General features: G+C 56.3%; 1 protein-coding gene across 3 annotated transcripts in view; it reads left to right on the plus strand.

Moving 5' to 3' along the window:
• The first annotated feature begins 839 nt into the window (after positions 1–839).
• PLXNA1 (plexin A1) overlaps positions 840–27,230 on the plus strand; it is a 111,980-nt gene continuing 85,589 nt past the window's right edge. The window contains exons 1-3 of one of the 3 annotated variants that reach the window (XM_084214212.1): positions 840–964; positions 14,639–15,985; positions 22,092–22,274. In XM_084214212.1, the coding sequence (XP_084070338.1) occupies positions 14,783–15,985; positions 22,092–22,274 (1,386 nt within the window). In that variant the 5' untranslated portion in view covers positions 840–964; positions 14,639–14,782. Of the gene's footprint in view, positions 1,014–2,976; positions 3,073–14,638; positions 15,986–22,091; positions 22,275–27,230 lie in introns of those variants that run through there. The other 2 variants (XM_084214214.1, XM_084214213.1) reach the window with 2 other exon arrangements.

The raw sequence follows: 27,230 nt of genomic DNA on the forward strand, positions 1-27,230 counted from the left end.
CAAAGGTCTCTTCTGAAATCTGTGGAGGTCCCCATGATAAACACTCTATTTATTCCTGCTGATTTTTACAAAGGTCCCTTCTTTGGAAAGATGATGGAGCATTTCATTAGGGCCTAACCAAACAGGGCAGGGCAGAGGCAGGGTGCCACGGTGGCACTGCTGTCTCCTGCACTGTGAGGAAGGGACTCTGTGGCTGGCATGGTGAGAGGGAAAAGTAGGGGAAGGTTACAAGAGTGGGTAATACCGAGTGTGCTTAAAAAAAGGCAAACAACCACTTCAGACCTGCAATTAAAATGTTTTAATGTTTTTTTTTTTTTCTCCCCTTTTGTAATTTTAATTTTAGGCAGACTGGATGCGATGCCAGTGGGAAGATGCTGAACGGACAGCCCTGGGGACCGAAGTCCTGCCGTGGGGTGCAGGAGAGCGGCGGGCGATGCTCAGGTGGGTGCGGTCCGATCCTTGCCCCGCAGCCCCCGCGCTCGCCTCCGCTCCGTGACCGCTCTTAGCGAGGCGCCTCCCGTGGCATGGCCCCTTTAAGGGCGGGAGGGGCGGGGCGGCCACGCCCTCGTCTCCCCGCCCACCTCTCCCCGCCCCGCCCCTTCCCCGCCTAGGGCGCCCCCTGCAGGCGGACCCGCGGGCGCGCCCCCGCCTCCCCGGGCTCTTCCCTCGCGCCGCCGGTGCGGGGCGTGCGCGCGTGCGCGCGGCGGGGGCGCGCGCGGCGGGCGGCGTTCCGTCGGGGCCCCGCGCCCCGTCCCATTCATGCGGGGCAGCGGCGGCGGCGAGAGCGAGGCGGGCGCGGAGCCCCGGGCGGCGGCGACGGCGGCGGGGGGAGGCGGGCGCGGAGGAGGAGGGGACGGAGGAGAAGGAGGCAGTGGCGGCGGAGAAGGCGGCGGCGGCCCGGCGGGCGGCTTGGTGTGGAATGCAATTATGGCTGGCACGGCGGAGGCGAGCGGGGACCGGAGCCGTGAGTAACCCGGCTGCAACTTTCGGGCGCGGCGCGATGAGCCCGATCGGTCGGTTCGCTAAAAATAATGCGGATTGGGATTTATCGCTCCTCTAAAATATTTGGCTTTATTGCCACCGCGGCGACGGCGCGGGGCTGGCCCGGGCAGGGCACGGCGGCCCCGTCGGGGGGCGCGGAGGGGCCGCGGCGGCCGGGCAGGGCTGGGCCGGGCAGGGCCGGCGCCGCGCTGCTGCCGCCGGGACCAGCCCGCATTGCGCCCCGCGGCTCCGGGAGCCGCCTCCCGCGGGGGGACAAAACCGCGCCGGGACCGAGCCTCTTTCTTTATCCGCCGCACGCCCCGCGTGGGTCTCGTAGCGGTGTGTGCCGGGGATCGGGCAGGTACGGGCTGGACGGGCTGAGGGCCGCCTCCCATCGCGGAGCTGCTCGGGCCGGGGCGCTCCCGCGGGGAGCCGGTGCCAGCGGTGCCTCCCTACCCGGTGTAGCGGCGGGGCTTGGCCGCCTTCCTCCTCCCCTCTCTCCCCGCTGCACCCTCCCGCCCCGGCTCTCGGCGGCGTTCGCTGCCCCCAGCCCCGCTGCCCAGCCGGGTCCGGCACTGCTGGGGACGTGAACCGGGCTCAGCCCTTCCGTGCTGGCCGCCTTGGATCACGGATCTGCCCTGCCCTGCGTCCCCGCTGCCATCCCCGCATCCTGCTGCCCCACATCCTCGCTGTCATCGCCGTGTCCGCACTGCCCCGTGTCCCCGCTGCCATCCCCGCATTGTGCTATCCCGTATCCATTCACGTATTCTCGCCGCTTTACATCCCGCATCCCGCCGGGGCGCGGTGAGCGGCATCCGGGCTGGGCTCGTCCTGGAGCCCACAGCGCCGCCGTTCCCTCCGCGCTCCCCGTTCCCCAGCCGCCGGCGGGGAGGTGCCGTGGGCGCCCTGCGGGATGGGATAGGATGGGATGGGATAGGGTGAGATGGCTGCCGTCGCCCTCGTTATGGTCGTTACTATTGTGATCGCGCTGTAGTTTGGCAGCGCAGCGCCGGGCACCTCCGAGCGAGGCGTGGGAGGCTGCGGTACCTGTGTGCGGGGCTGCGCCGGTGCGCGCCTCCCGCCGCCGGTGTGAACGTGGAAGGTGGCGAATAAAGCCGGCTGCGCGCTCGGGGTCCCTTAGCCCCTTTCCATTCCTGCCCAGCGAACACGCGCGGCGGCTCCGGCGTGCGATCGGGGAGGGATTTGCAAAATCTCTGTGGCATGCTGAAATAAATCCCGGAATCCCGCAATCGCCTTCTCCTCCCTTGTCTTCCTTGGGGGAACATTCTTCCTTCTGCCTCTGGCCGAGCGCCGGGGTAGGGGGAGCCAGGGGAGGGGGGCTGGTGTGTAAACAGGGCTTAACATGAAGGTCACTGGTTAAAGAGGAGACGGATGGGAGAGAAAAGACAGGCATTAACCTCACTTGTTAGCTCCCCCCTGGCTTCTGCTTGGGGAGGACAAAACAAAAGCAGAACCTGCTAACGGGGGGGATGAATATTCATGATCCTTCTCGTGTGCTCCGGGACACGGAGGGGAGAAAAGTTGGGCAGATGAGCCGCCTCCCGAAGCTGCTTTTCCTCCAGCTTGTGAGAAAATCCTTTTTTGCTGAGCGAGAGCTGTGTCGGGGGGAATTATCAGTCTTTTGCCGGATTTCTTTTTTAAATTTTTTATTTTTTATTTTCTTTCGTGTGCGGCTGCAAGAATTAAAAAGAAAGGAAAAAAAAAAAAAAAGAGGAGCTGAGGCTATTGACTACATCAAAGGTTATCCATTTGAAAACACCATTTTCCTCTGAACAGCGGCTAATTGCTTCCTGAACAATCCCAGGGTCTTTTGTATATACTCAGTGGGTAAAATGAGTGACTCGATGTCTCTCTCTTAAGACACTGGTGACCGAACAGGGCGGAAAGGTGGAGAAGCCAAGGAAAAGCAGTGGGGCAGATGCCTCTGGGAGGATGCATGGATAATTTCTTAAGTGGCTGCAAGGAGGGAAGGTTTTTTTCTTCTTCCCGCTCGCTGCCGAGTGATCTGCTGGTGCCAGTGGATGCCGGTGCCGGCAGCGGTGTGGCGACACGGGGCTGTAAGGAAGGCTGGTAAGGAAGTTTGGATTCAAAATACCCGATCATGCGTGTGATCTGGTGCTCCCCATCCGCCCGTGGCTTTGGCTGCCGCTGCCGCTCCTCCGAGAGAGACAAGCCTGGATGCGCTCGCTGCTCTCGAGGGGCTGCGGGGAGGCAGCGCCGGGGGCTGCCTGGCTCCTGCTCCCTCGGGTGGCTGGGCTTTCTGCAGCTGCTACCCTGAAGATTAAAGTTTTGGCGACGTTGCTTTTGTTAGCATGGTGATAGCGGCGTCGGGGAGAGTTTTGCCCTGTTGGCTTTTTTTTTTTTAAGAGAAGCGTCAGATTTGGAGCAGAGCGCAGGCATCTGCCTTCGTGCACGCTCGGGCTGCGCACGGAGCTGCGGAGCAGAGCCCTTGTGCTCCGTCACACAAAGCCCTTTCCCCGAGCGAGGCAGAGCACTGCGAGAGATAAACAAACTCCTCTGAACTCCGCTGGAGACGGGGCCGAGGGCCATGCCGGCGGCTCCCGGGGAGCGTGCTTCAGCGGGGCTTTGCGCAGCCGAAATGGAAAGGGTAATAAAGCGGCGCTGCTGCGTGCTGGCAGGGCTGCCTCCCCTCCTCCACGGCAGCAGCCGGGGCTGCCCCTGCCCTGCTCCCTGCGTGCCGGTGTCACGCCGGGCCGGTTATTTCCGTGGGTTCGCCGCGTTTGACTTCTGCCGAACAAAGCGAAGGATCTGGCCCTGGGATCGGACTTAATGAAGGGAGCTCGGATGTGTTTATTCTCTAGGCTGAGTGTGGGTCAGGGCCTTTGTTGCTGCCTGCCTTGCTGCTGGCTGCAGCACTCACCGCCGCGAGAGCCGGAGCCAGCCCTGAGCCGGCGATTCCCGAGCAGCAGAGACCGGCGCTGCCGGCTGGCGACACCGGCTCCTCCAACCGGGGGAGCATTACCCGCGCCGGGCTTCTGCTGAGTCCCCGGCAGCTTTGTTGGGCTTTGTTATTGCCTTTCTGTGTAGGGTGTTCTGGTGCCTTGGTCATTTGTGTCCTCCGTGAGGAGTCAGTCATGGTTTTTGGTACCTCTGGCTCAATGGAAGGGGAGCCTTGAAAGAGCCAGGAAAGCAGAGGCGCTGCCATGTCTCTGTGCAGTGACAGGAGGGTGGGCATGGGTCACCCCAATGCCCACAATGCCATCCTCACTGCCTGCAAGCTTAAATTTTTCATTGATCTGAACTGGTAGAATGCATGCATTCAGAACTTAGATTGTTGTTGTCTCTGATCTATTAATGTCTCTTTCAAATTTGTGTGCTATGTGGAAAAATCTAGTGATTAGAGGGTTCCTGGCCAGGGTTTGACCAGTGAATGGCTCGGCGATGTGCCATGTGTGTAGAGGAAGACCCAAAGGCCAGGAATTATGAGTGATCTAGAGCTTGGTTCAGCATGTACCACTTAACTTTCCTGAGTTTGGATTGGGGCCCCTTTTCCCAGCCAGGTGCTGAGTGCCATAGCTTCTTGCAAAATGAGGAGGAGCAAGTGTTTGCCACCGTCCACTGGTGAGGTGGCTGGTTTGGCTTTAGACTGGAGATAACCTGCTTCTTCTCTGGCTGTACCTGGGAAGTGTTCCATGCAGTGCTCTGGGGAGCATCCCACTACAGATACGTGGTACTTGGTGAGAATATGTGCTCTGACACCATCCCTGACCCACAGCCTCATCCATGCCCCTCTTAGCCTTCCCCACAGTGCAGCCTGGGGTGTAGATACCCCAACATGGTCTGCCTGCTAAGCTTTGAGCAAACATCTTGTGCCTCATGGAGATGAAAAGCTGCAGACAATAAATAAGTTTTGGTGGTTTCAGTACCAGGCATGGTTAGTCCTGGCTCTTCTGCCCTACACTCGCCGTGTACTGTATCCAAGCCCACACCTTCCCATGGATTTGTCAGAGCGTGGCCAGACACAGGAGGGTGTCCTTGTTTGCCTTGCTTCCCTGAGCACCCTGTGGCTGCCTCCAGCCCTTGTTCCAGGTGGAAGCCACCATTTAAAAACCTGAATGAAAAACATCTCAAAGTTTATTTTCCCTTTAGCCAAGGCTTGGAACGCCTCCTCTTTGTTGCTGGTGTGCCGAGAGGTTTGAGTCTGGAAGAAAACTCCACATCCAGGTCATCAGGCTCACATTCCATAAACACTTTTGCTCCTTTCTTCTCTGGAGTTGCCTTGCATGGTGCAAGATGGACTATTTTGGGTGATTCCTCTGTCCCCATGGTGTCTCAGTGTAATGAGAGCCAAATTCACCTCTACCCTGTGCCCAGCTGTGCTGGCCTGTGCCTGGGGCCAGAGACCCTCGTGAGTTGCCTGAAGCACAGAGGAGATTTTTCATTTCTGGGGTCAGCTCAGGGCCTGGTGTGAGCCAGGGTGTGATATCCTCTTTGCTCCTTGAGCTGAGATTGTGAGGGATTTTGCTGGAGAAAGTGCCCGGGGTGAGAACATGCTATGGGTGCCAGAGACAGGCTGTGTGGCACTGGGGGACATGCTGTGCAGGGACCATCTCTTCCTCATCTCTCCTCCCCACCGGCAGCCTGGAGATCAGCCCTGGGGCTCGCTGCCCACCTCCTCATCCTGAGCATCCCACAATCTGCCAGCCAAATTGGCACAGAGACCCGGGAGCACTGCTAATCCAATTTGGGCAGTTTAGCTGCACTTTGCTCTCCGTGCTGCTGGCCGGAGCTCGGAGCTTTAATCCGGCTAATGACCCCAGCTTGAGTAACCAGGACCGTTCTCTTGGTTCAGTTTTCCTTTCTGTCGGCGATGGCAAAGGGCTGAGGCTGCTGCTGAGTCCTGTCCGTGGTATCAGGGACGCTTCCCAGGTATAGGTTTTTGTAGGGACTGGAGGGTGAGGGCAGCGTGGAGGGACACTGCAATCCCTGCTTTCTCTTTGTGAGATTTCTCCTTCCCTCTTCCCGTTTTTTTTCTTCTCTCCCTCTTTTCTGGTAAAGATAAGCCCTTCTTCCGGAGTTATTTTGCAACATAGTATTATTTGCAGGAAGGCAAAGCCAAGAAAAATAAAAGCGTCTCTCTTCCTTGGGTTGCCTACTGTGTAATGTACAAAATACAGGGGTGGTAATTGCATTAAAACATGTATAATTATACTGGAGGGAGGAAAAAAAAATCCTGCTAATTGCACATGTGTTTTGAACTGATAAATGTTGAGGGACTCTTCATGTTTTCTTGGGAGTTTGGTGGAGCAGAGATGCAGTCTGGCATGTGAAGGGTTGGGAGTGGGGATGGTTTCCCAAAATTATTGGGAAGCTTGGATGCTCTGAGCACCTCTGGGGTAGTGTCAATGTCGGGGGCCTGATCCTTTGCAGATTCACCTTCCCATCCAGGCAAGTCTTGGTGTCATTGTAGGAGCACCGTGAGTCCCTTTGCTTTATGTGTTTACTTAAACAACTGTTTGTCAAAATATTCAGGCTCTCTCATAGGACTAAATTCCTGGCAAGAGAAGACGCAAATTCCTGTACTAGGGGGAGAAATTTCCTGTGTGTGCAGCCCCACATCCACGGGCTGTTCCCCCACTTCACCAGGGTTGGCATGAGCGGGTGCTGCTGAGGGGCAGGGGGGAGGAAGGATGGTCACACTCGTTTCAAGCGGCACGATGTAAAAACCACATTTCCTCCTGCCAATGCCGACCCCGTCAGAGCTGCCGATAACATCGCAGGTGATTATAATGGCACTAAGTTGTTTGCTTTGTGCATGCGGCCGGGCTTTGTGTACGGGCGTTTGCTTCGCTCTTCCTGTGCAGACTGTTAGTTTCAACAGGGGAAGAGGAAAACCCAAAAATATTTTAGGAGGAGTTTAAAAATAATCTTGGAGCTTGGCTGGTGGGCAGGATGTTTCGCAGGATCGTGTTCCCTGCTGGTCCGTGTCCAGCTTTGTGGCCCTCGGAGGGCTTTGCTGCATAGTGTTAAGTCCTGCATTGTCATTTTGGCCAGCCTGAGGGCTTGCTGTTGGGCTCTGGGAGCTGGAGTTCGATGTGAGTCTGCCCTGGGATTTGACTTTTGCACTGAGTAGATCTGGCTGCCCTGTAGCAGAGCAGTGTCAGAGCCGGGGCATAAGCCCCAGCTTCCAGCTGCCACGGCCTCTGTAAAACATTTATGTCTGTTCCCCAGCGTCGCATTCCCTCCACCCCCGTCTGCTTCTCCATGGTTTTTATTCCTACAAGTGTTGGCATGCTGGCAGGGTCCCTGCCTGCCCGCTGCTGCTTATCTCCGTGTCCGGCTCCTGGATGGCTGTTTCCTTTCTGGAGTCAAGGGGCGGCTCTCCCCTCTCTGCCGGGACCAGAATCGGCCCGATGAGCCCTGCTGAAGTCAAGAACCTGTTTTTCAGGCTGATGTCATCGGGAAGAAATGGGGGAGGAGGAAGGCAGGAAAGCAGCGCGTTTCCGAAGGAGAGCCGCTGCCGAGCCCCATGACGCTGACAGCGGCCCCGGCTTCCACGGCTCCCGCGGTTGTTCCCGATCAGCGCGGCCGAGGGGCCCGTGGGGCGCTGGCACATGCGGGAGAGGTCCCGCTCTGCGCGGGAGAGGGCTGGGAGGGAGGGATGCCACGGCGCTGGGGAGCGTGTAGTCCCAGCACAGCAGGATCCCCTGGCCCGCTGGCTGTGCCTTGTATGGCTCCCTGGCCTTCCGTGGGGGTGGTGGCACTTGCTGGAGCTGCCGTCCAGCCGCTTTCATTAGCGGAAAGTGGGATTTTGGCAGAGGTGCTTGGGCAGCCCTCCCGGCACAGGCGAGCAGCTGCCTCCTCTCGGGTTTGCACTGAAGGAGCCGGTCCATGATGCTGATGCCTGTTGGAATCTCAGCTCCTCATGCATGGCATCAGGCCATAGTAGCAAGGTGTTGCCTGTGTCTAACATGGCTTGGGGCTGCAGCTGGGCTCTGCAGGAAGAGGAGAAGCCTTGCTCTGCTCTCCCTCCCAGCCAGCAGCTCATGGCTGCACCCACGCTTTGAAGTGCGCTCTGCCCAGGTCTGGTGGATGCGACCCCCTTGCTGTGGGACATTGGGTGGGGTGTGCTGTGTTGGCACTGCCCATAGAAAGGCAGAGTGCTGGCACAGCCGCTGCTGTGGCACCTCCCTGTTAACATCAGATGCTCTTTGCCCATGGTGCTGTGAACGAAGCTTCTTTTGGACTCTCAGAACAGTTTCCCCTGTGGTGGTGTTGCTGTGGGGAGACTTTTGGGGTTTTCCTCTTCCTGTCTCTGCCTGTCCCATTGCTAGGTGAGGCTCTGCTCTCTCTCTGGATGTCTCGCTTTTCCTGGATCAGCTTCACCTTCAGAAAATAAAACATGGGGCTATGCTGAGCTGGAAACTCCGCAGAGGAAGCAGAGCCGGGACCTGAACCGTTTCCAGCTGTGGTTCTTGGGGCAGCATAACTGAAACAGCAGAGGGGGAAGGATGGAAGGATGATAGGGGAAGGAGAAGAACACATGGCTTGGGAAAACTCATTTGGAGAAGTTTTGTGGTTGTTTTAATCAGAACTAATGTGATGGCAGTCGTGCTTGGCTTGCCACAGGACAGCACAAGTGCTGGTGTCAGCAAGGGGCCAGGCAGAAGCATGGGAATTTCAGCTTAGCTGGCATTAAACCAACCCCAAAATGACCTCCCTTTCCTGGAGTAGAGGGGATCCAGCAGCCAGGAATCCTCCTGTGGCAGTACTCCATTGCAAAGAAGGATGTTTCCAGATTCCCTCTGGGATTTGGGGAAAGCGCTTGTGACAGAGAGGTGAAAATGCAGCTTGGAGAGCTGGGCTGGAAGAGGGGCATTGATTTGGGGAGGGTAAGATCATGACATGTGTTTGTGACTGCCCTGGCCCAGTGAGGGATGTGGAGCAGCAGGCTGGGGAGTGAGGAGTGATGTGTTATTCCCCAGGGAACGAGATCAGACAAGGGAAGGATGCTGATGGCCAGAGGGTCTCTTGTTGGGCTTCTCTGCTGTTTAGAGACCTTCCTTATGGGTGACCTTCTGGGCCTCTGCAGGTCCAGGTGGACCAAGGTGACCTCTGTAGCAGGGCTGGTTTTTGGGACATTTTTGTGGGGCAGTGGACTGATGGGTTGTGAGAATCAGAGTCTGGGAGTGTGTGGGCCAAAGCCAAAGCTGGGGGGAGGTGGCCTTCAGAGAATTTGGTCTGTACTACTTTGCTCTTAAGATGGGGGCAAGATGTTACTAATTGGTCCTGACCGAGGTGACAAAATTTACATCAGGCTGGTGTTTGGAGCCTTGAGTTGACCCGGGTGTTGATGGTAGGAAGCCACAGTCATCCCATGGCTGCTGTCCTGGTGCCTTGGGTTGGGGTCTGCGGATGATGAGAGGCACAGAGGGGTTGGAGGAACTGATGGACAAACTTCCTGAAGGAGGATGGGAAGCAGCAGGCTGTGTCCTGTGTGGATGGTTACCCACGGGCTGTGCACTGGTCTCCATTCCAGGCATCAATCCAGGTCTGTGTACTCCTCTCTCGGCTGCAGGGAGCACAAGGGAAGGTGGGGGGCACTTTCCTCCTGGGAAGAGCAGATCCAGCACATGGGCTGCAAACAGAAAGCCCCTCAGCAGCCCTTGCAGTCCCTGTATGGACTGTGATACCCAGGTGAGTTGTGGGAATAAGGCAAAGCACAGCCACCAACTCTCACTTCTGGTGTATGGATTTGGGAAATGTGTAAGGTCTCGGTCCATGCCCAGTTTCCTGGAAGGGCTGCTGAGGCTGTCCTCATGTGCCTCCCTGCCTTGGGACACTGTGGTTGTGGGAGCCTGGGTTTCCATCTCGGAAATGCTTGTGAGCCCTTGTTGGAAGGGCTCTCTGCAGAGCAGCCTGCACTCTCTCGGTGGTGAGTGCACGTAGTGGCTCCAGAGCTGTTCTGGAGTTCAGGCTGTTCTTGGCGTGACATGACTTCTTGCAGAGGACCAGAGAAGGGGAATTGTGCACTTGAGAAATGCTATTTAATTTCCTCACTGCTTGTTCTTTTATGCTCCTTTTTGCTGAGGGTCAAGCTTCATGAGCCCTTGGGCAGTAGACGGCTGTTTCTCCTTGTCATGTTTGTCAGAACAAAAGAGGCTGAATTCTTTGCCCAGAAGATCCTTGCAGGGCAGGAGTGGAAGCTGGGGTGGATGGCAGATGGAGTCCTCAGCCCCTACCTGGGGGGGATGGCAGGAGCCTGGGAAGAAACTGAAGATATTCTTGATTGGGTGATAGTAATGGAGACTGGGGCAGCTTCAGAGCCTGCCATTGATTTCATCAGGGTGTGGTTTGAGCAAGGGGTAAGGTTTTTAATGATTTAACTCATTGGCTAGGGAGGGACCCCAGCCAAATAGTTTTCAATGACTGCATGCAGTGAAAGAAGGAGTTAAAGTTTAGCCTGTTGCAGCAATTGCATATGTAGTGCAGCTCGAATTTTTACCACCACCAGCCTTTCCTCATTGCAAGGCTTTTCCCAGGCAGATGAACCTAAAAATACAGCAGCTCTAGGGCGAGGCTGCCTCTCCTGTGGCCTGAAGGCTTTTTTCTCCCCTGGATAATCTCCCCCCTCTCCCCTTTGCTAATTACTGACAGCTTGTAGCTGGTCCCTTCTTGACTGTGTCTTATTGCTGAGAGCAGCGAGTGGCTTGGAGGGATTACAGGTAGAGGCCCTTTAGATGCAATTTCCCCTTTTGTTATTTGGGGATTTTTTTTTTTTTTTTTTTTTTTTTTTTGTTATTTGTTTTATTTGGGGATTTTCAATCCCACACCTTCTCTCCTCCAACCTCCCTTGCTAAAGTGCAAGGCTATAAAGCTCTTGGGGTGTTTTGCTGGGAGAGAATCTGCTGGGGTCATGTTGATGGAAAAGCAGGGATGGCAGGCAGGTCTGTGAGTGCCAGATCTGCACCTCTGTGCTTGTCTGCATGTTTAAACCCTGTCTGTGGGTGCTCCCCTGAGGGCTGCTGCTTTGTAGGCTAGTGCTGACTCTTGGACTTGCTGCCTGGATGAGTGGAGAGGTGGTCCTTAACTCTCTGTCCAGTCTTTGCCTTTTAAGGTTAGTTTTTCCATCCCAGTACTCTTGCTTTGTGCTATCAAAAGTGATGATTGTTTTCCCAAAGTGTGACCTCCCATCCCAAACACAGGTTTTTGGGCATATTGCAGGACCAGGGATCTCTCAGCCTTGGGGAGGATGAGTGCTGCTGCCCCTTGCCACCTCTCCAGCAGCCAGGAAGGGGGGCACTGGCATCTCTGGGGCATGTCCATTGCTTGCTGCTGAAAGTCTCATTGGAAGGAGCTGGGATCTGTGAGTGTTGGCCCTGCTGAGGTGGGTGACCCCCATCCAAGTCTTGAAGTGGCTGCAACAATCCCAGTGTGGCCACTTTGAGGTGAAACTGTGAGCAAATGTCCTTTCCAGGGGGGGATGAAGGGGACTGGGGAGGATTTGGCTCTTGCGCTGGCTTTGTTTCTGATGGCTGGTTTCCTTCTATAAATATATGTGTGTGTATATACATATATTATGTGTGTGTGTGTGCAAATGGAAATCAAAACACAAGCCTGTGGTGCTGTCTGGCTGGCGGTGTGGCCCCTCTGTGGGGTGAGCCCTGGGGATGCTCAGTGCTGCAGATGCTCTGTGCTGCATCTCTTGCTGCCCAGCAGCACTGCCAGCTGCATTTGTGGTCCTACACCCCAGCTGGCATGCATGCAGCCAGGCTGGGGTGAATTATTTTATTGCTGCCTGTTTCAGGGCAGGGCTCAGCTCCAGGGTATCTGCCCAGGGTTTTCCACGCCTTTGGACTGCACTGGATGTGTTTGTGGTGCAGGTCTTGCTTCCGGGTGGTGGCAGTCATAAGGTGGCCCTGGACTGGGTGACCCCAGGGCAGGGTGCTGCTTGACTGCAGCCCCAGGGGTTTGGGTGCCCTGTGGTTTAGAGAGTGTGCCAGTGGAGGAGCTGCCCTGCCTCAGCTGCACTGTGACCGCTCCGTGGCACTTGGAGGCTGTGTGACAGCAGGGAAATGCCCTTTGGCTGCTGCTCCCACAGGCAGGGAGCAGGGGCTGTGCTGGCACCCAGGCTGAGTGCAGGGCTGCCTGCACTGTGGTGGGCTTGAGCCCTGCTTTAGTTCAGTCCAAAGTTCAGGAACCCATATCACTGAATTCCAAAGAAAGCAGACAAGCTAACCATTTGTGCTGTTTTATTTTTATTAATCGTTGCTGATGGTTTTAAGCAGGACTGGACAAAACCACCACTGGTGTCAGGTCACTAGGACGAGATGTTGCTGCTGCAGTATATTTAGGAGCAGAAATCTCTGAGGAGCTCTGCAGAGTGTCATCTCTCAGCTTGCCCCAGCTCTGCCTCACTTTGCTCTCGTTCCAACTTCTGATTTGCAGTTCCCTACGTTAATTTGGGAATCTCCTGTTGGGCTTTCTAGCCCTGGTTTGTGGCAGCAGCTCGACCTCTAGTTCTCTCACCCACTTCCTGAAATAGAAGCAATGAATCATAGAAATGCACCAAGAAAGCAAGTTCCCTGTCGTGCTCTCTCATCCTGGCAGGAGATGGTCTGGTTGGCATCCCCGTGCTGCACCAATCTCCCACTGTCACCTTCCCCATCTTCCCCATTCCTTCTCTCCTTGGCACATCACTGACACATGAATTTGCTGTTGGTGCTGGTCTCCTTGCCAGGCAGCCACTGTGCTGTTCCTGGGGGCTCAGCCTCATGAGAGCAGTGTCGTGGTGACAGCTGTGCCAGTTTCTTGGGGTGGGAAACCACTTCCTGGTTTCCTTCAGGAAACCCCAATGCCTGCAGCTGCTGGGCTGTGGCTTTCTGGGCTAACCAGTGTGTTTGTACTCACAGTGCCACTCGGTCCCACATCAATGTGGTTTGGGGTTAATAAGCTCTGATCTGGGGTGCTTGTCCTTATTCTCTCACCAACAAGCTCAGAAAAATGGAGATTCCGAGCAGTGTGACTGTCTTCTGAGAGTGCCCTTGACCTGACAGTGTTGTCACTACCTATTCTTTGCTGGGAGGCTCCCAGTGTTGGAAAAGGTGATTTGGACCATGGGGATGATTTCCAGGGTGTTGTTTTGGTTGCTTCCACACCCATGGAGCTTTGTGGCATCTGGATTTGGTCTCAGTGCTGCTCATGTGCCGTTGTCCCAATGTCCCTTGAGACTGTTGCCTTGGAGGTGGATGTGTTGGGAAGCTGAAGACAGCAGGCTGAGGAGCATTGTGGGCAGAGGCAGATGTGCAGAGAGGGTTTGGAAGTGATGCAGAAGCTTTGCCCAACGTGTCTGAGGCTCAGGGGAGCTGTCAGGGCTGCAGGGGTGGCCCGGGCTGGGCTTGCCCTGAAAAAGGAGAGGGGAGTCTTGTGTGTGCTGGGAGTTGGAGAAGGGGGAAAGAAGTTTCTCCCTTTCCTTAGCTCTCTCCCAGCTGGGCTCTGTGGCTTGGGAGGGAAGCTTGGGTTAGCCATATGGCTCAGTGCTGGCTCAGGGATGATGCAGCCCCCCAAGGTTTGCATGTGGCCTAGCTGGTGGGTCCCACAGCCCTGCCAAGGGCAGGATGCTGAGGCTGGAGCACCATTCAGCCCTGCTGATATGGCAGCTGGCTGCCCTCTGACACCCTGCCTCGCCAGAGCTGGGATCTGGCAGAGCTGCCAGTCACCGCGGGCCATATTTGCTACCTGCACCACTCCCTGCTAGGGATCCTCTTGGAGGTTATCCTGGGCTGAGTCAGAGATGGATGATAAGGTGAGAGGGAGAGGTTCTCCTTCTCCTCTACTCCCTTCTGGAGCAGCTTATCTGCATTGGCTGGGAAACTGAGCTGGTGCCCCAGCCATGGACCTTGGTCCCACCTGGGGTGGATGGATAGTGGTGGAGTGTGATGGTGGGAGGGCTGTGTGCTGGCAGGGGGGTTTACACAACCCCAGGTTAGTCTAGGGGTGCTTGTGCCTGTGTGGGGAGGGTGGATGGAGGAGACAGGGATGGGGTATAATGGAGGGGCTGCTGAACAGAACAGACCTGTGCATTGCTTTCCTGTGGCCATCTCCTCCCTGCTGCCGGGATGCAAAGGTCCCCCTGGTGTGGGGTACTTGGCTGGCTCCCCACTGCTTTGCTGCTCCCTGTTGGTGAGCCCCAGCTGTGGCACAGCAGCAGGCAGAGCATCCCATCCCCCCTGCGTGTGCCCCCTTGTCCCCCTGGAGCCTCTCAAACCAACTGTCTTGTGTCTGGACCTGTGTTTCCTAATGCACAGAAATGCCAGAAGGACAGGCTTGTCCTTGCCATGCCCGCGTGCTCCCTCCAACCCCTCCTGCCCATGACCCTCCTGGCAGGCAGGTGGCAGGGTAGCGGGCAACATGCCAGAGCTCTTGGCTCTCTCAACTTCTTTAAAAGGTGCTTTTGAGATCCCCCTCTGTGTAGGGGCTTGGGCTGTGCTTGCTGCTAACTGGGATTTTGCATCCATTCCCAGCACCGCCATGGAATGGGATTGGGGCAGCAGGTCAGGGTCTCTTCTGCCTGCTAGAAAAATGTGAAGCAGTGGAGTCTTCTGGGTGGGGTGGAACATGCTTGAGACTGCAGGAAAGCCTCCTAACCCCACTTTTCTTATCTTTCTCCCTCTAGGGTTGACTGGACTGGCCACGCCCATGATGCCCTGAATGCTGAGCACAGACGAAGCAGAGGAGAGTGTTTCCCATTAGCTCCTCCTCCCTCCCCCATCCCTTTAGTTTGGGTTTGTTTCTATTTATTTTGTGGCTGGGTTTGGGCATGGCCTTGGCTGGATGTGAGGCTGCTGCAATGTGGCTCCTTTGGCTCAAGCACCACTTGTCCATCCACATTTGGACCTTGCTGCTCTTGGGGAGCACCTCGCTACCGCTGGCAGAAGGCAGCCCCAAATCTCCCTTTAGGACTTTCCCGGTTACAGACTGGAGCTTGACACACTTGGTGGTCCATAACAAAACTGGGGAGGTCTATGTGGGGGCTGTCAATCGGATCTACAAGCTCTCCAATAACCTCACACTCCTGCGGACCCACGTGACGGGGCCCGTGGAGGACAATGAGAAGTGTTACCCTCCGCCCAGCGTCCAGTCCTGCCCACACGGGCTGGTCACCACCAACAACGTGAACAAACTGCTGCTGGTGGACTACTCGGGGAATCGGCTGATTGCCTGCGGCAGTGCCTCCCAGGGGATTTGCCAGTTCCTGCGGCTGGACGACCTCTTCAAGTTGGGTGAGCCCCACCACCGCAAGGAGCACTACCTCTCCAGCGTCAACGAGTCGGGCACCATGTCCGGCGTCATCATCGAGGTGCTGAACGGGCAGAACAAGCTCTTCATTGGGACGCCCATTGATGGGAAGTCAGAGTACTTCCCCACTCTCTCCAGCCGCAAGCTGATGGCCAACGAGGAGAACGCGGAGATGTTTGGCTTTGTCTACCAGGATGAGTTTGTCTCCTCGCAGCTCAAAATCCCCTCGGATACGCTCTCCAAGTTCCCCACCTTTGACATCTACTACATCTACAGCTTCAGCAGCGAGCAGTTTGTTTACTACCTGACCCTGCAGCTGGACACCCAGCTGACCTCTCCCGACTCCACTGGGGAGCAGTTTTTCACCTCCAAGATCGTCCGCCTGTGTGTGGATGACCCCAAGTTCTACTCCTATGTGGAATTCCCCATTGGCTGCGTGCAGGACGGCATCGAGTACCGGCTGATCCAGGACGCCTACCTGACCAAGCCTGGCAAGGCTTTGGCCAAGTACCTGGGCATCTCAGAGCAGGAGGATATCCTCTTCACCATCTTCTCCCAGGGCCAGAAAAATAGGGTTAAGCCTCCCAAGGAGTCTGTGCTCTGCCTCTTCACGTTGAAGAAGATCAAGGATAAGATCAAAGAGCGTATCCAGTCATGCTACAGAGGGGAAGGGAAACTCTCCCTGCCCTGGCTCTTGAATAAGGAGCTGGGCTGCATCAACTCGGTGAGTTCCCACCTGTCTTTACTCAAGCCAGACTGTCTCTGGTTTCTGGTGGTGTTCTCTAGCTGGACCTTCCCCAGTGATTTGACCTGAGCTGTGTTTTCCCTGTGGATATAGGCAGTGCCAGTGAGTTGGGGCTGGGAGGGTGGTATGCTCAGGCCATCTGCTGCAGCTCTGCTGTGGAGTCCCTTGCAGATGGGTTTGTGGGTGTTTTTTCACCTGGGGCTTGGCAGTGTCCAAGCAGAAAGTGTTGGAAGCAGCAGGATGTGCAGGACAGGGAGCACAGACCTGATGGAGGGAGGTGGAGAGGCTGGTCGTCCCAGCAGAAGTTGGTCAGATGTTTATCATGAAGGGACCACATCCTCTCCATGGGGTGCTGGGAGGGCAAAAGGCACTGTCAGTGAGGTGGCTTTTGGGAGTGACCAGTGCAAACTGTCATCCAGAGGTGCAGGAGGGGAGTGCTGCTATCCTGGAACAGTGATTCCCAGCTGAGGGAGCACTCCCCTCTGTCCCCAGAGAGGTGTTTTCCTGCCTGGTTCTCACCTGGGTGCCTCTGCTCCCTGCTGGCATCTGGGCTGCTCAGTGTGGGACCTCTGAGTCCAGGTGGGCAGGAGACCTCCCAGCTTGGCCCTTGGGTTTGTTTCCTCATTTAACTGTTACTGTTACTGCATTCTTTCCTGGGCAATGTTACAAACCACTAGTAGTTGCTGGAGGCTACAACTCCAGGTGATGGAGAGGTCATGGGTTGGATAGTCCCCGAGTAGGGTCAGATATGGGGCTGAGGCAGACTGGGGCTGCTGGTGTGTGTGTTTGGGAAGGTCTGGTGGAGATCCTGACTCACCTGCTATCACCCACCTCCCCCAGCCCAGCTTGTTGGTGTTCAGCACCCATCAGCAAGCCCCCAGACGTGCTCAAGCAGAGCTTTGGGCGCAGGTAGGCAGGGGGGTCCCTGTGGAGCAGCCCTGCCCTCTCTCCCACCGTCCTCACTGCTGCTCTGAAGGAGACAGCTAACAGCTGCCTGACAAAGTAAAGGGTTTGCTGTCAAGAGCGCTGGGCTCACAAATCAGATTTTGGCTTTGAACTAATTCAATTTTGCTGGAAAATGATGAAATCGTTACACGGCTGCCTGTTGGGCCGTGCAGCTGCTGGCTCTGGTGTGGAGCAGCTCGCTGCTCAGTGCTGCCTCCTGCACTCCTGGTGTGCCTCTCCCCGTGCCCCACATCCCCGGGGTCTGGGGAGGCTGCTCTGGCCTCCTGTACTCCAGGGATGGTTTTAAACTCTGGTCCTAGGATTGCTGCCTGGTGGCCAGCCCCTGGGAGTAAGTGGATCTCAAGGTACTCTCTGGGTCCTGCAGATATGGCTCTTGTGGGGTGGAAGGATGTGTGCCGTGATGGGGAGGCTCCTGCTTGTGTGTGAGTTGGGCTGGGGAGTGACACCCTCCTCCAGGGGAACCAGGTGGTGTTTTCTGTCCCAGTCCTTCTCCAGCTGCCAGGCAGAGTGGGGCAGGACATGACTGGATCATAAGTCAAGCCCTCAGCTCCTTGCTGTGTTGAGCACAGGACAAACCAGGCCACTGGAAGTATGTAGCCTCTTTCTGGCAGGAATTTCTGTGCCCCTAATAAAATAAACCCACCTCTGGAGTGGGTCATGGCAGTCATGGTGGGTCACCATCTCTTGGTGGTGAGGAGTGGCCAGAAAATAAAGGACATGCTGGTTTTTTGATTTATAAGGAGGCAAAATGTAATTGCTCAAGTCAGTGGTTGCTTGGGATTTACACCCCATCCATATGGAAATGTGCAGGGAGCTCTCTTGCTGTGCTCCTTCGTGGCAGTGAGGGGCTGAGGCTGGCCCATGCTGGGGGAGGTTTTGTCAGCACTGCACTCCCAGATCTCAAACAGTGCAGGGCCAATAGACACTCATCCCCAGTGCTTCAGGGTAGCTCTGAGTCTCCAGAGCTGGTGCTGGAGCTGGGAGGAGAGGCTACCAGGCTTGGCAGATAGCTCAGGAGATGTTAGTGATTCCTCTCCAGTGCTGGTGAGTAGAGTGAATTCCTGCTTCCCATTTCTCTCACCCTCCTTCTGGGATCCTGTGATCTGAAAGGGGGAAGGGGAAAGGAGCTGGCTGTGTGGGGAGACTCCTCACACTAGTGCACTCAGACCTGAGCATGGACTTCCAAATGCAGCAGAGGCACCTTGTGGAAGCACCCAGGCCATTTCCCTGTGCCAGCCCCACTTCCTAAATTGCCCCTGAACCTCTCCAGAGTCTTTGCTGCTCCCAGGTTTCACTCAGAGGGGTTTGGTGTTGTGTAGCCAGGCTCTTTTCTTCCCCTGTGCAGCGCAAGGCTGGGATGTCTTTGTGTCTGGGGCCAGATGTGCTCAGCACATCTGCCCAGTGCTCCTGTCCCCAGAGTGGGGGGAGCAAGGGCTGGTGTACAAGGGCTGGTGTACCAGGGCTGGGAAAGGGCAGTGGGCTGGAGCTGGAGTGCAGATGTTGCAGCAGGGAGTTATTTAGAGTTCCTGGAGCCCTTGACTCCTGGGCTGGCAGTGTGGGCAGAGCCAGTGCCTGGAGCCAGGGGGATGTGGCATCAGCTTTCCCTGGGCTACCCCAGGGAGAAAATGAGTTCTGACTCCTCAGTAAGGCTTGCTGCCCAGCTTGCTGGCTCAGGACAATGGCTGGTGACAAACTGGCTGAAAGTGGGGCCAGGATAAGCCAAATCCTTTCCGGGGCAGCCAGAGAAATGCAGGTGGTAACAAACTGTACCACACTCGGATTACTCCTGAGCAGCGATTAATGCACAAAAAGCCTGGCATCCCAGCCTGGCGCTTAGTACCAGCCTCCCTGGCTCTTTGCATCCCTCCACATCCTCCATCACAGCCCCTGGAGGTGCACAGGGAGAATGGGGTGAGCCTGTAATGGTGTTAACTGGCGAATTACTGGCTAATTAATAATGCTGAGTGATGCGAGCCTTGTCGTGCTGTCTGCTCCCTCATTGCTTTCGTAAGTGGGCTTGAAGAGAGGCAATGAGACAAGGCATATCAGGAGACACCCGCTCCTGCTCGCTGGGTGCTGTGGGCCTGCTTTCCCTCTCCTTCAGGTCCCTTTCCCCAGGAAATTCCAATTTCCTGACCCTGTTTTGGGGAGGAAAAAATAGTGCTGGGAGAGAAAAGACTGCTGTGCTGTGCAGATAGCTACCCTGGGGTGTCTGAGCCAGGGGAAACTGAGAGGAGTGCCAAAGAAAAGCATGGAAATAAGAACAAAAGATAAAAATAATTAAAAAAAAACCCCAAACCCCCCTTGCAATAGACTGACCTGCAAAAACCCCATGCAAATGCAAGAGTGGGCAGATCCCGATGCCTCCTGCCGATCCCAGTGTCTCTTGCAGATCCCAGCATCCGCAGGCTCAAACCCTGCAAGGTCACTGGCCGTGGTCTGTCCCTGCCAGCACCGGCTGGGGCACACTGTCCCCCTCTGTCCATCCTGCCTTGCCTCTCCCCCAGCCCGCATCTGCCAGGGATGTCGGTGGGTTCCATAACCCCGGCACTGCCGCCCTTGGCCCGACCTCTGTGCCGCCCGCGCTTCCCTAACGAGGCAGTTTGCTGTTAATGAGCTAATTGTCGGCGTAATTATTTATCGAGGTGGTGTCGGCATGGCGGCGGCGGGAGTTCCTCGGTCCCAGGGCGCAGCTGTATTTGTCATTTCCCAGAGAGTATGTTGAGACAAAGCAGAGAGCAGTAAACACCATAAACATCTCTCCTCTTGCATATTCAGCAGCCGCGCGGTTGGGGAAGATGCAGATTGAGCTCAGGGAGAACAGAACCTGCACCCAGGGGTGCCAGGGCTTGAATACCTTTGCAGCATTGCCCTGAACCCTTCTGCTACTGCAGATGGCTGGGTGGGAGGTGCTGGGATTTATTTGGGCTGTGGGGGACAGAATCTTTTCCCCAGCAAAGCAGCTGAGAAATCCCAGGTATTTGGATGGGAGCTGTGTATCGGCTGGAGCATTGCTCGCATCTCAGTCTGTGATTAGGAAGATAATTTTCTAGGATCTGCTGTTTTAAAATTCCTTTTCTCGTAATGCAGAGGAGCATGCTTAGTGTGTGTGTTGGCCAATGGATAGGAGAGGGCAATGCTGACATTCAGAGGATGAGTGGAGAGCTTGTGATTTCCCTTCCCACTTTATCTCGTGTTTGCAGAGATGTGCAGTGCCCCATGTTCCTGTTTTGGGGATCCCCGCGTCTGTCATGACTGTAAGAGTTCCCCTGGTTCAGGGAAGGGTGAGCAACAGTCAGGCGGGGAAGGGAGTTGATCTTTGTACATTAACTCAACACCCAAAACCAGAAGTTCGAGTAACTGAGGGGGCAGCCCAGCATCCTCGGAGTGTCTGGTGGCCTGAGTGTGACTGGTCCTTCCCTTTTGGAAGGCTGACACAGCACTGAGTTCCTGCTGCAGGAACTGCAGGGATTGGGAGCTGCAGGAACTGCAGGGATTGGCACCACTGGCCCTGGAGCTGGAATGGTGGCATGGCGAGGAGGGCGAGCAGCCTTGCCACGGCTGTGGGAGGTCAATGCCATTGAAGCTGCAAGTGTATTGTGCTGGGGCACAGAAAAGTGCTGTGTTCTCTCCCCCCCACATTGGTGTCTGTTGGTGGGAGCTGGTCTGGGCTGATCCTCACTTCCCAGGCAGAGATGAGTGGGAATTACAGAGCTCTGCACTGCCCTTGCGTACGTGGAGCTTGGGAGCTCGGCATTTTCCCATATGCTCTGTGCACATGCGGTATGGATTTAAAACCCCTTGGGGACTGGCATGCATTTGGAGCCTGCTGCTTGCCAAAAAACCTCTCTCCCCTTTAAATTCAAAATTATATAAGGAGCCTTGTGAAGCAGAAGAATCCCGTGACCGGAGCAGGCTGTCTCCCTGTCAGCCATGCCTGCCTTGCCACTTTACCCTCCTGCATCCAGGCTCGCTGCCACCCTTGGGGATTTGGCAAAGCCCTCCACTGCCTGGGACAGAACGGGGATTTTGCTGGTGCTGTGTGACCACGTGAGGCTGTTGCCTCGTGTGGGAACACTGGGAGGCCCGTGTGCCCCCCAGGCCAGACAGCTGTGGCCAGGGTCTGTTGTTCTGCTCAGCAGGTCAGGTTAGGATGCTCAAGGTAGGGGTGAATGCTGTGGATCTGGTCCTGGTCCCACTCCCCTGCCTGCATCTCAGGTTTCTCAGGGGGCATCCCTTTGCCTTGCCCATCATTGCACTGTCCTTGAAGGAAGTCCATGCTCTCACAACCCTGAGAGTGGACAGAGGCCAGTGCAGCCCTGCTTCTGCCTTTCCCCAGGCATGGGTAAAGCTTGCAGAAGCTTCTCCAGATCTGTGGGTTTGATCTGAACTGAGGAGGCAGCTGGCTGAGCCAGGCGCCTTGTCTGGGGCAAGGCAGCATGGAAAAAATGTGGGGATTTCCCGAAGACGTTCCTGCGGGAGGAGGAACAGGGCTGGCAGGTGGGTAGTGTGTTTGCTGGAGGCTTTGCTATGTGAAGAGAAGCTCTTCCAGGAGCCCTGACTTGTTTGCCTTGGCATGGCCTTGTCTGGGAAGTGTTTTTTCTTTGGGGGAAGGCTGGGGTGCAGGATTCAGCCCCTCCTGCCGCTCTGCCAGGCTGGCTTTTTTTTTGAAGCTAGTGCTGGGATGAGGAGGAGAGGAATGTGTGTGTGCTAGGGAGCTTGTGCTGGCATCCCACGTGTCTGAGATGGCACTGGCAGCGATGGAGGGGGGAGCAGGGATGCTCCACTGGCTCCTGCTCTGTCTCTAAGTGCTGCTCTGTAGGATGCAGAGGACAGAGAGCCTTGGTCTTGGTCTGCAGAGCCTGTTCAAATGTGGAGAGGGCCTGCATGCAGTGCATCTGTCCCAAGTGCCTTACATCAGTTCAGTGTGTAGGCAATGTTAGGGAAATGGCAACTCACGCCTTCCCTTGGCTGGTGGGTTGGGATGGCTGCAGTAGGAGGCTGCCAAAGGTGCTGTAGCTGGAGGGTGAAGGTAGGAGATGGCTGATTGCCATCTGTGAGGTCCAACGTGTTGAGGCATTGGCAAAAAGCTCACCTCTCCTCTGCTTTCTTCCAACAGCCGCTGCAGATCGACGACAACTTCTGTGGCCAGGACTTTAACCAGCCCCTGGGAGGGACTGTCACCATCGAGGGGACCCCTCTGTTTGTGGATAAGGAGGATGGCATGACCTCGGTGGCTGCCTATGACTACAGAGGACAAACTGTTGTCTTTGCAGGCACGCGGAGCGGGAAGATCAAAAAGGTAGGAAAGCCCTCAGTGGTGCTGATGGGGAGGGATGACCTGACTGGCCTTTTGTGGGGTACTGGTTGGGCTGGGCCTCCGTAACAGGGTGACTTGATATATTTGGGGTAATGTGCAAAGGGCCAGTGAGGGGCAATTACCCCTTGCTTCTCTCTGTCAACTGAATTTACAAAACCTCCGCCCTTTTGGAAGGGTTATGATAAGGAAGGTGAGTCCTCGCTGATGGTTGTTCAGAACCCACCCTGTCATGTCTTGGGGCAGGTGGGCTTGCCCTGGAGCTGCCACGAGTCAGGCTCTGTCCATCTGGATCCTCTGTCCATCTGGCCTTGTCATTGAGCTGGGCAGGGTGGGCAGAGGGGGTGCTGATGGCTCCAGCCCGGCGAGGGGGAGCCTTCACTTCCTGCACCCTGCCTGGGCACAAAAGGCTGCTTGTGGCAATTAGCAAATAGCTCCATGCGTGCCTTTCTCTGCCTGCATCTCCACAGGGCACGGATTTCCTGTTATCATAACATCATGCCTGTAATTACAGCTGTACATGCCCTGTGTAAACATAGCTTCCATTAACACATCCTCAGCCAGGGAGAGGCCATGTGGAGGTCCTGGTAGGGTCCCTGCTACGGACCAGAGCATGGCTGAGGGGTTTGGCCCATCTCTCTGTAACTTGTAAGGTGCTTCAGCACTCTGTTTTGGGCGCAGCATTCTGCATTTTTGCTACATCTCCTGATTTGTGCAGCCAGGGTGCCCTGCAGGAGGCAGGGTGGTTTCCCTGGCAGGAATCTGGAGAAGGATGCTGTTGTGTAGTCCCCATATGTCCTAGTTGCCCCTGTTTCCCCATGATCCCTGACAGACCTGCTTGTGCCCCTGCCTATTAGCAGCGTTTTTGGGGCATGGGCAGCACATGTTGGGGTGGGGGGCATGATGGAGGGGTCCTCTCTAGCCCCACACCTTCTGCTTGTCTTTCTGCAGTCCTTGGAGGGCTCACGGCGGCAGCAGGGCTGTCGGGGTGGAGGCAGCTCGTCCTCCCTTCCGGATCAATGAGGGATCCAGGGGGACTGGTGTCATGTTGCTGCAGGCTTCTCCTGCTGCTGGGCTCCAGATGGGAGCTTTTAGATGGTGATGGGAAGGGAGGAGTATGTGGAAGGAAGGTTCAAAAAGCCACAGGGACAGTGTTGCACCTCTGGTTCCTCAGTTACCTAGAGTGGCTTGTAGTTGGTTTTTAGATGGCAAATTGGATTTTTCTTCTTTTTCTTTTTTTCTTCATTATTTTTTTTAATTTTTCCCCTGGCCTTTGCACCTTCAGAGCCATTTGGAAGAGGTCAACTAGTGCGGGTGGCTGGTTGGTGTGTGGGCTGCGTGCCACAGCCATGACTGCAGCTAGAACTTGATGCTCAGGTGTGGTTTGAGTGTCCTCCCTCCCTGCAGGGCTTTCTCAAGCTTTGCTTTTCCTAGTTTTGAACTTGGTGCCCCAAAGAGCTGGTGTGGCTCTCTGGCCCTGCAGGGCATGAGGACATGGAGCTGATGAGACTCAAGAGGTGGCTCTCAGTCCTGTCCCAGTGCTGGAATGCTAGGTAGGTTTATAGGCTTACCCTGCCTGGAGCCCCCAGGTCCCCTGGTGTTGCAGAGCTCTCTCATGGCAGCACGGGAGCACTTTGCAGGCTCCAAGTCCTGCACCACGAGGTGCTCTCCTTGTCCCTGCAGTGACCTTGAGGTGGGCAGCCCAGCCCTCCTGCGGCAGGGGCTGCCTGGCAAAGCGCTGCCTCAGCAGCTACCTGATCCTGCTGCCTGGCTGCAGGGCCGGAGGCAGGGGAGGGCGAGGAGGGGCTGCTGACCTGTCTTTGAGTGGAACCAGCGTGTCCCCGGCCAGCGGATGCGATACCTGGCAGGGGTTCAGCAGAGTGTAGCCAAGGTGGCTCCTCCAGGCAGAGAGGATGTGTGTGGGAGGGTGCAACCTTCAGCCGTGGTTGCGATCCCTCTGCTTTTAAACTGTTGGTGCTTCCCACCGTCCCCTTGGCAAACACCCACCCCAGGCTTGGTGCAGCCTGCTGTCCCCCCTGCCCTTTGCAGAAGCCCTGGCATCTCGTCTGGGAGAGGAAGGGCTGCACTGACAGCTGGGGGCCTCCCTCCCCACCCCCAGGAGCCCTGTAATGGATGCTGCTCTGCTGAGGGGCACCGATCTCGCCATCTGGGCCGGGGTAAGGTCAGGCCAGAGTCACTGCTGCGTCTGGCTTTTCCTTGGATGGCAGCTCCCATGCCCAGCATTTGTCCAGGCTGTTGCGTGCAGACAGAGCCTCCCTTTGTCCCCCCAAAAAGCCACACGAGCCAGTGGCTGCCCTGCAGCCTCTCCCCAGCCCTGCCACCAACAGTTGCTGTCGGGAGGGCAGGGTGTTGGGCAACACCTGCTGCCACCACAGCTGCAGGGAGACCCCAACTTTGGGGGGGTGGAAGGATCTTGCAGGCAATGTCAGATTTGCAAAACTGTCTGTGGGTCAGGGGCTGTGGGCTGGGATGTGGAGGCACCAGGGGGATGGAGGTCACAATCCCTGGGATGCTGAGCGAGTTGCAGCAGCAGCAGAACCCGTGGCAGCCCAGTGTCAGCTTGTCCTGCAGCATTACTGGGCAGGCAGTTATCTTTGGCTGATCCCAAGTTATGTGGAGAGGCCAGGCTTGGAAAGCCCTTGGTCCCGCGTGCTCGCTGTCCTTCGTGCCAGCAGTCATGGGACTGGGGCACTCGGGGAATTCCAGCCATGCCCAGGTGAACAATGCAGGGATGGGTTCCAACACTGCTGGAGCTGGCACTGAACCACTTCCTCTGTGCTCCTGACCTGGCAGGGACCTGGCCTTGCACCCTATGGTCTGAGAGTGCTGTGGATGGGGAAGTGACATGGGGACGTGAGATATGAGCATGCTGCAGCTCATATCAGGGGATGTTTTTGAAAAGGAAATGAAGCTTGTGTGCTAATGCTTGGGTTTTTCCTGGAAACCACCTGTCCTCAATTGGCAATGTTTTTATTGGGCAGTTATAATTTTCCCAGGTTGTCTTTTGTATTTTTTGGGTGGATAGGAAACTGTGTATGGTTGCAGTGGGAGTGCTCAGTCAGTCATGTGCAGGAAAGGCACGTTTGACACTGCACCCATGTCAGCTCTTGAGCCGGGTATGCCAAAGACTTGATTTTGGGTGTGCTTGAAGTGTTGTATGGAGAGAGGGAAGAAGGGTGATACTGAAGGGGGTGTGTTGAAGATGGTGCCAACCCCTCCCAGTAACTGCCCCGTGCTGGGCTGGCGGCTGGGAGCTGGAGCAGTGGGACATTCTGGGAGGTGCAGTACAGACCCGGCTGCCCTCCTTCACTGCCATCTGCTCCTCGTTATGCAAACACAGCACTGCCTTGGGGCTCTGCTGAGCTCAGTGTAGCCCTTGTGGGTTGACCCAGTTTTGGGTGCTGTCTGGTTATTTTTGGGGGGATGAGCTGAGTTCCTCTCTCAAAGTAGCCGGTGGCTCCCTGCCCACAGCTGTGCCCGGCTGCTGTGGAACAGGGAGGCTGTGAGCTGCCCCTCCTGCCACAGCCCTACAGGAGATACCCAGCACCAGGGGGGATCCAGGTGCTGGAGATCCCTAAGGCAGGTGTAGTCACAGGACAGTGCAGCCAGTGCTTCCCAGCCAGGGTAGCCTTGGACTGCACATCCCTTGCAGCCAGCTGAGCTCTCATTTTTGAGGATTATCTCTCTCCCCTGTCACCACTGCAATCCCTGTAGCTCCCTGTTCTGTCCTGGAACTGGCTGGCCTTGGGCATGAACGCATCGTGTCTCCCTTGGGAATCTGCTCCCCCCCTGGGGCTTGCTCTTGCCACGGCTTGTTTATTCTCTCCCACAGAAAGCACAGCTGAACTGGGCCAATGTCTGGCTGCTTTGATTTCACTTCTTTGATTATAATAATAATAATACTAATAATACTACTAATAAGAAACTCTCCACACTAAGTGGGTTATCCCCATCCCTAACAGCAGGACATGGTGCTCCTCTCTTAGCCTGGAGAGGCTGAGGGGCTCCCTGCAGCTCCCTGTCCTGTGGGCAGGGAGATGATGGTGCTTTGGGGGAGCAGATTTGGCAACCTATGGAGACACTCTCCTTTTCTAAAAGCTTTGAATTAAGGATACCTCAGTGTGTTCACAACCCTTGGTGTGTCTGGGCAGAAAATAGGTGCTGTGGGGAGAGGGAGTTGCTGACCAGGGCCTTTTTGGGATTTCCCTGTTGCCTGCTGGCTCCCTTCTATTACAAAATCTCCCATATGCTGGCATTCTGGGTATGATGTATGACCTGATCATGGTCCACGTGAGCTGGGAGGAGAAGCCATCAGGCTCCCTGCCCACCCTGCCCATCCCTGTCCCCACAAATCCTTTGGCATCACCCTCTGCTTAGTGCTCAGGGGAAGCAGCTCTGGCTGCAAAGGGGCCCTTTGTGTCTCGCGCGTGAAATCCGGCTCCCGGAGTGCGCGGGAAGGCTTGGCCCGCCTCGTGACCCTGCTGCTGGCTACCCTACTTACTGCCTGTGCCTTGGCTGGCTTTGCTTTTGGGGTGTGTGTGGGGATACAGGACACATTTGGGGCATGAACCCTGCCCTGGCCCTGTCAGTGTCAGCCCATGACCCTTGAGGACTCCCCCAGGCACTGACCCCTGCGCAGCCCCTGGAAATGCTCTCCTGCCTGTGCTGCTGCCTCTTCCCAGCTGGCTGCCCGACACAAGGGCCTTTTGTTCCTCCTGCCTCTTCCCTGTGCCCTCTCCTGCTCCATCCCCACCCCATGCTCTGGAGACCCACAGCCCCCTCCCCACACGCTCACAGCCCCCGTGGGTGCCGGTGCTCGGCCCCGTGAGGGAGATGCGCTCCTCGGAGCATGCGCCCACGCCTCTCCCCAATCAATGGCAATAATTTTATTGGCATGACAAGGTAGCCGACGGTTGCCAA

The sequence above is a fragment of the Fringilla coelebs genome (assembly GCF_963513975.1).
Source record: "Fringilla coelebs genome assembly, chromosome: 13".
In the NCBI taxonomy this organism is placed as follows: Eukaryota; Metazoa; Chordata; class Aves; order Passeriformes; family Fringillidae; genus Fringilla; species Fringilla coelebs.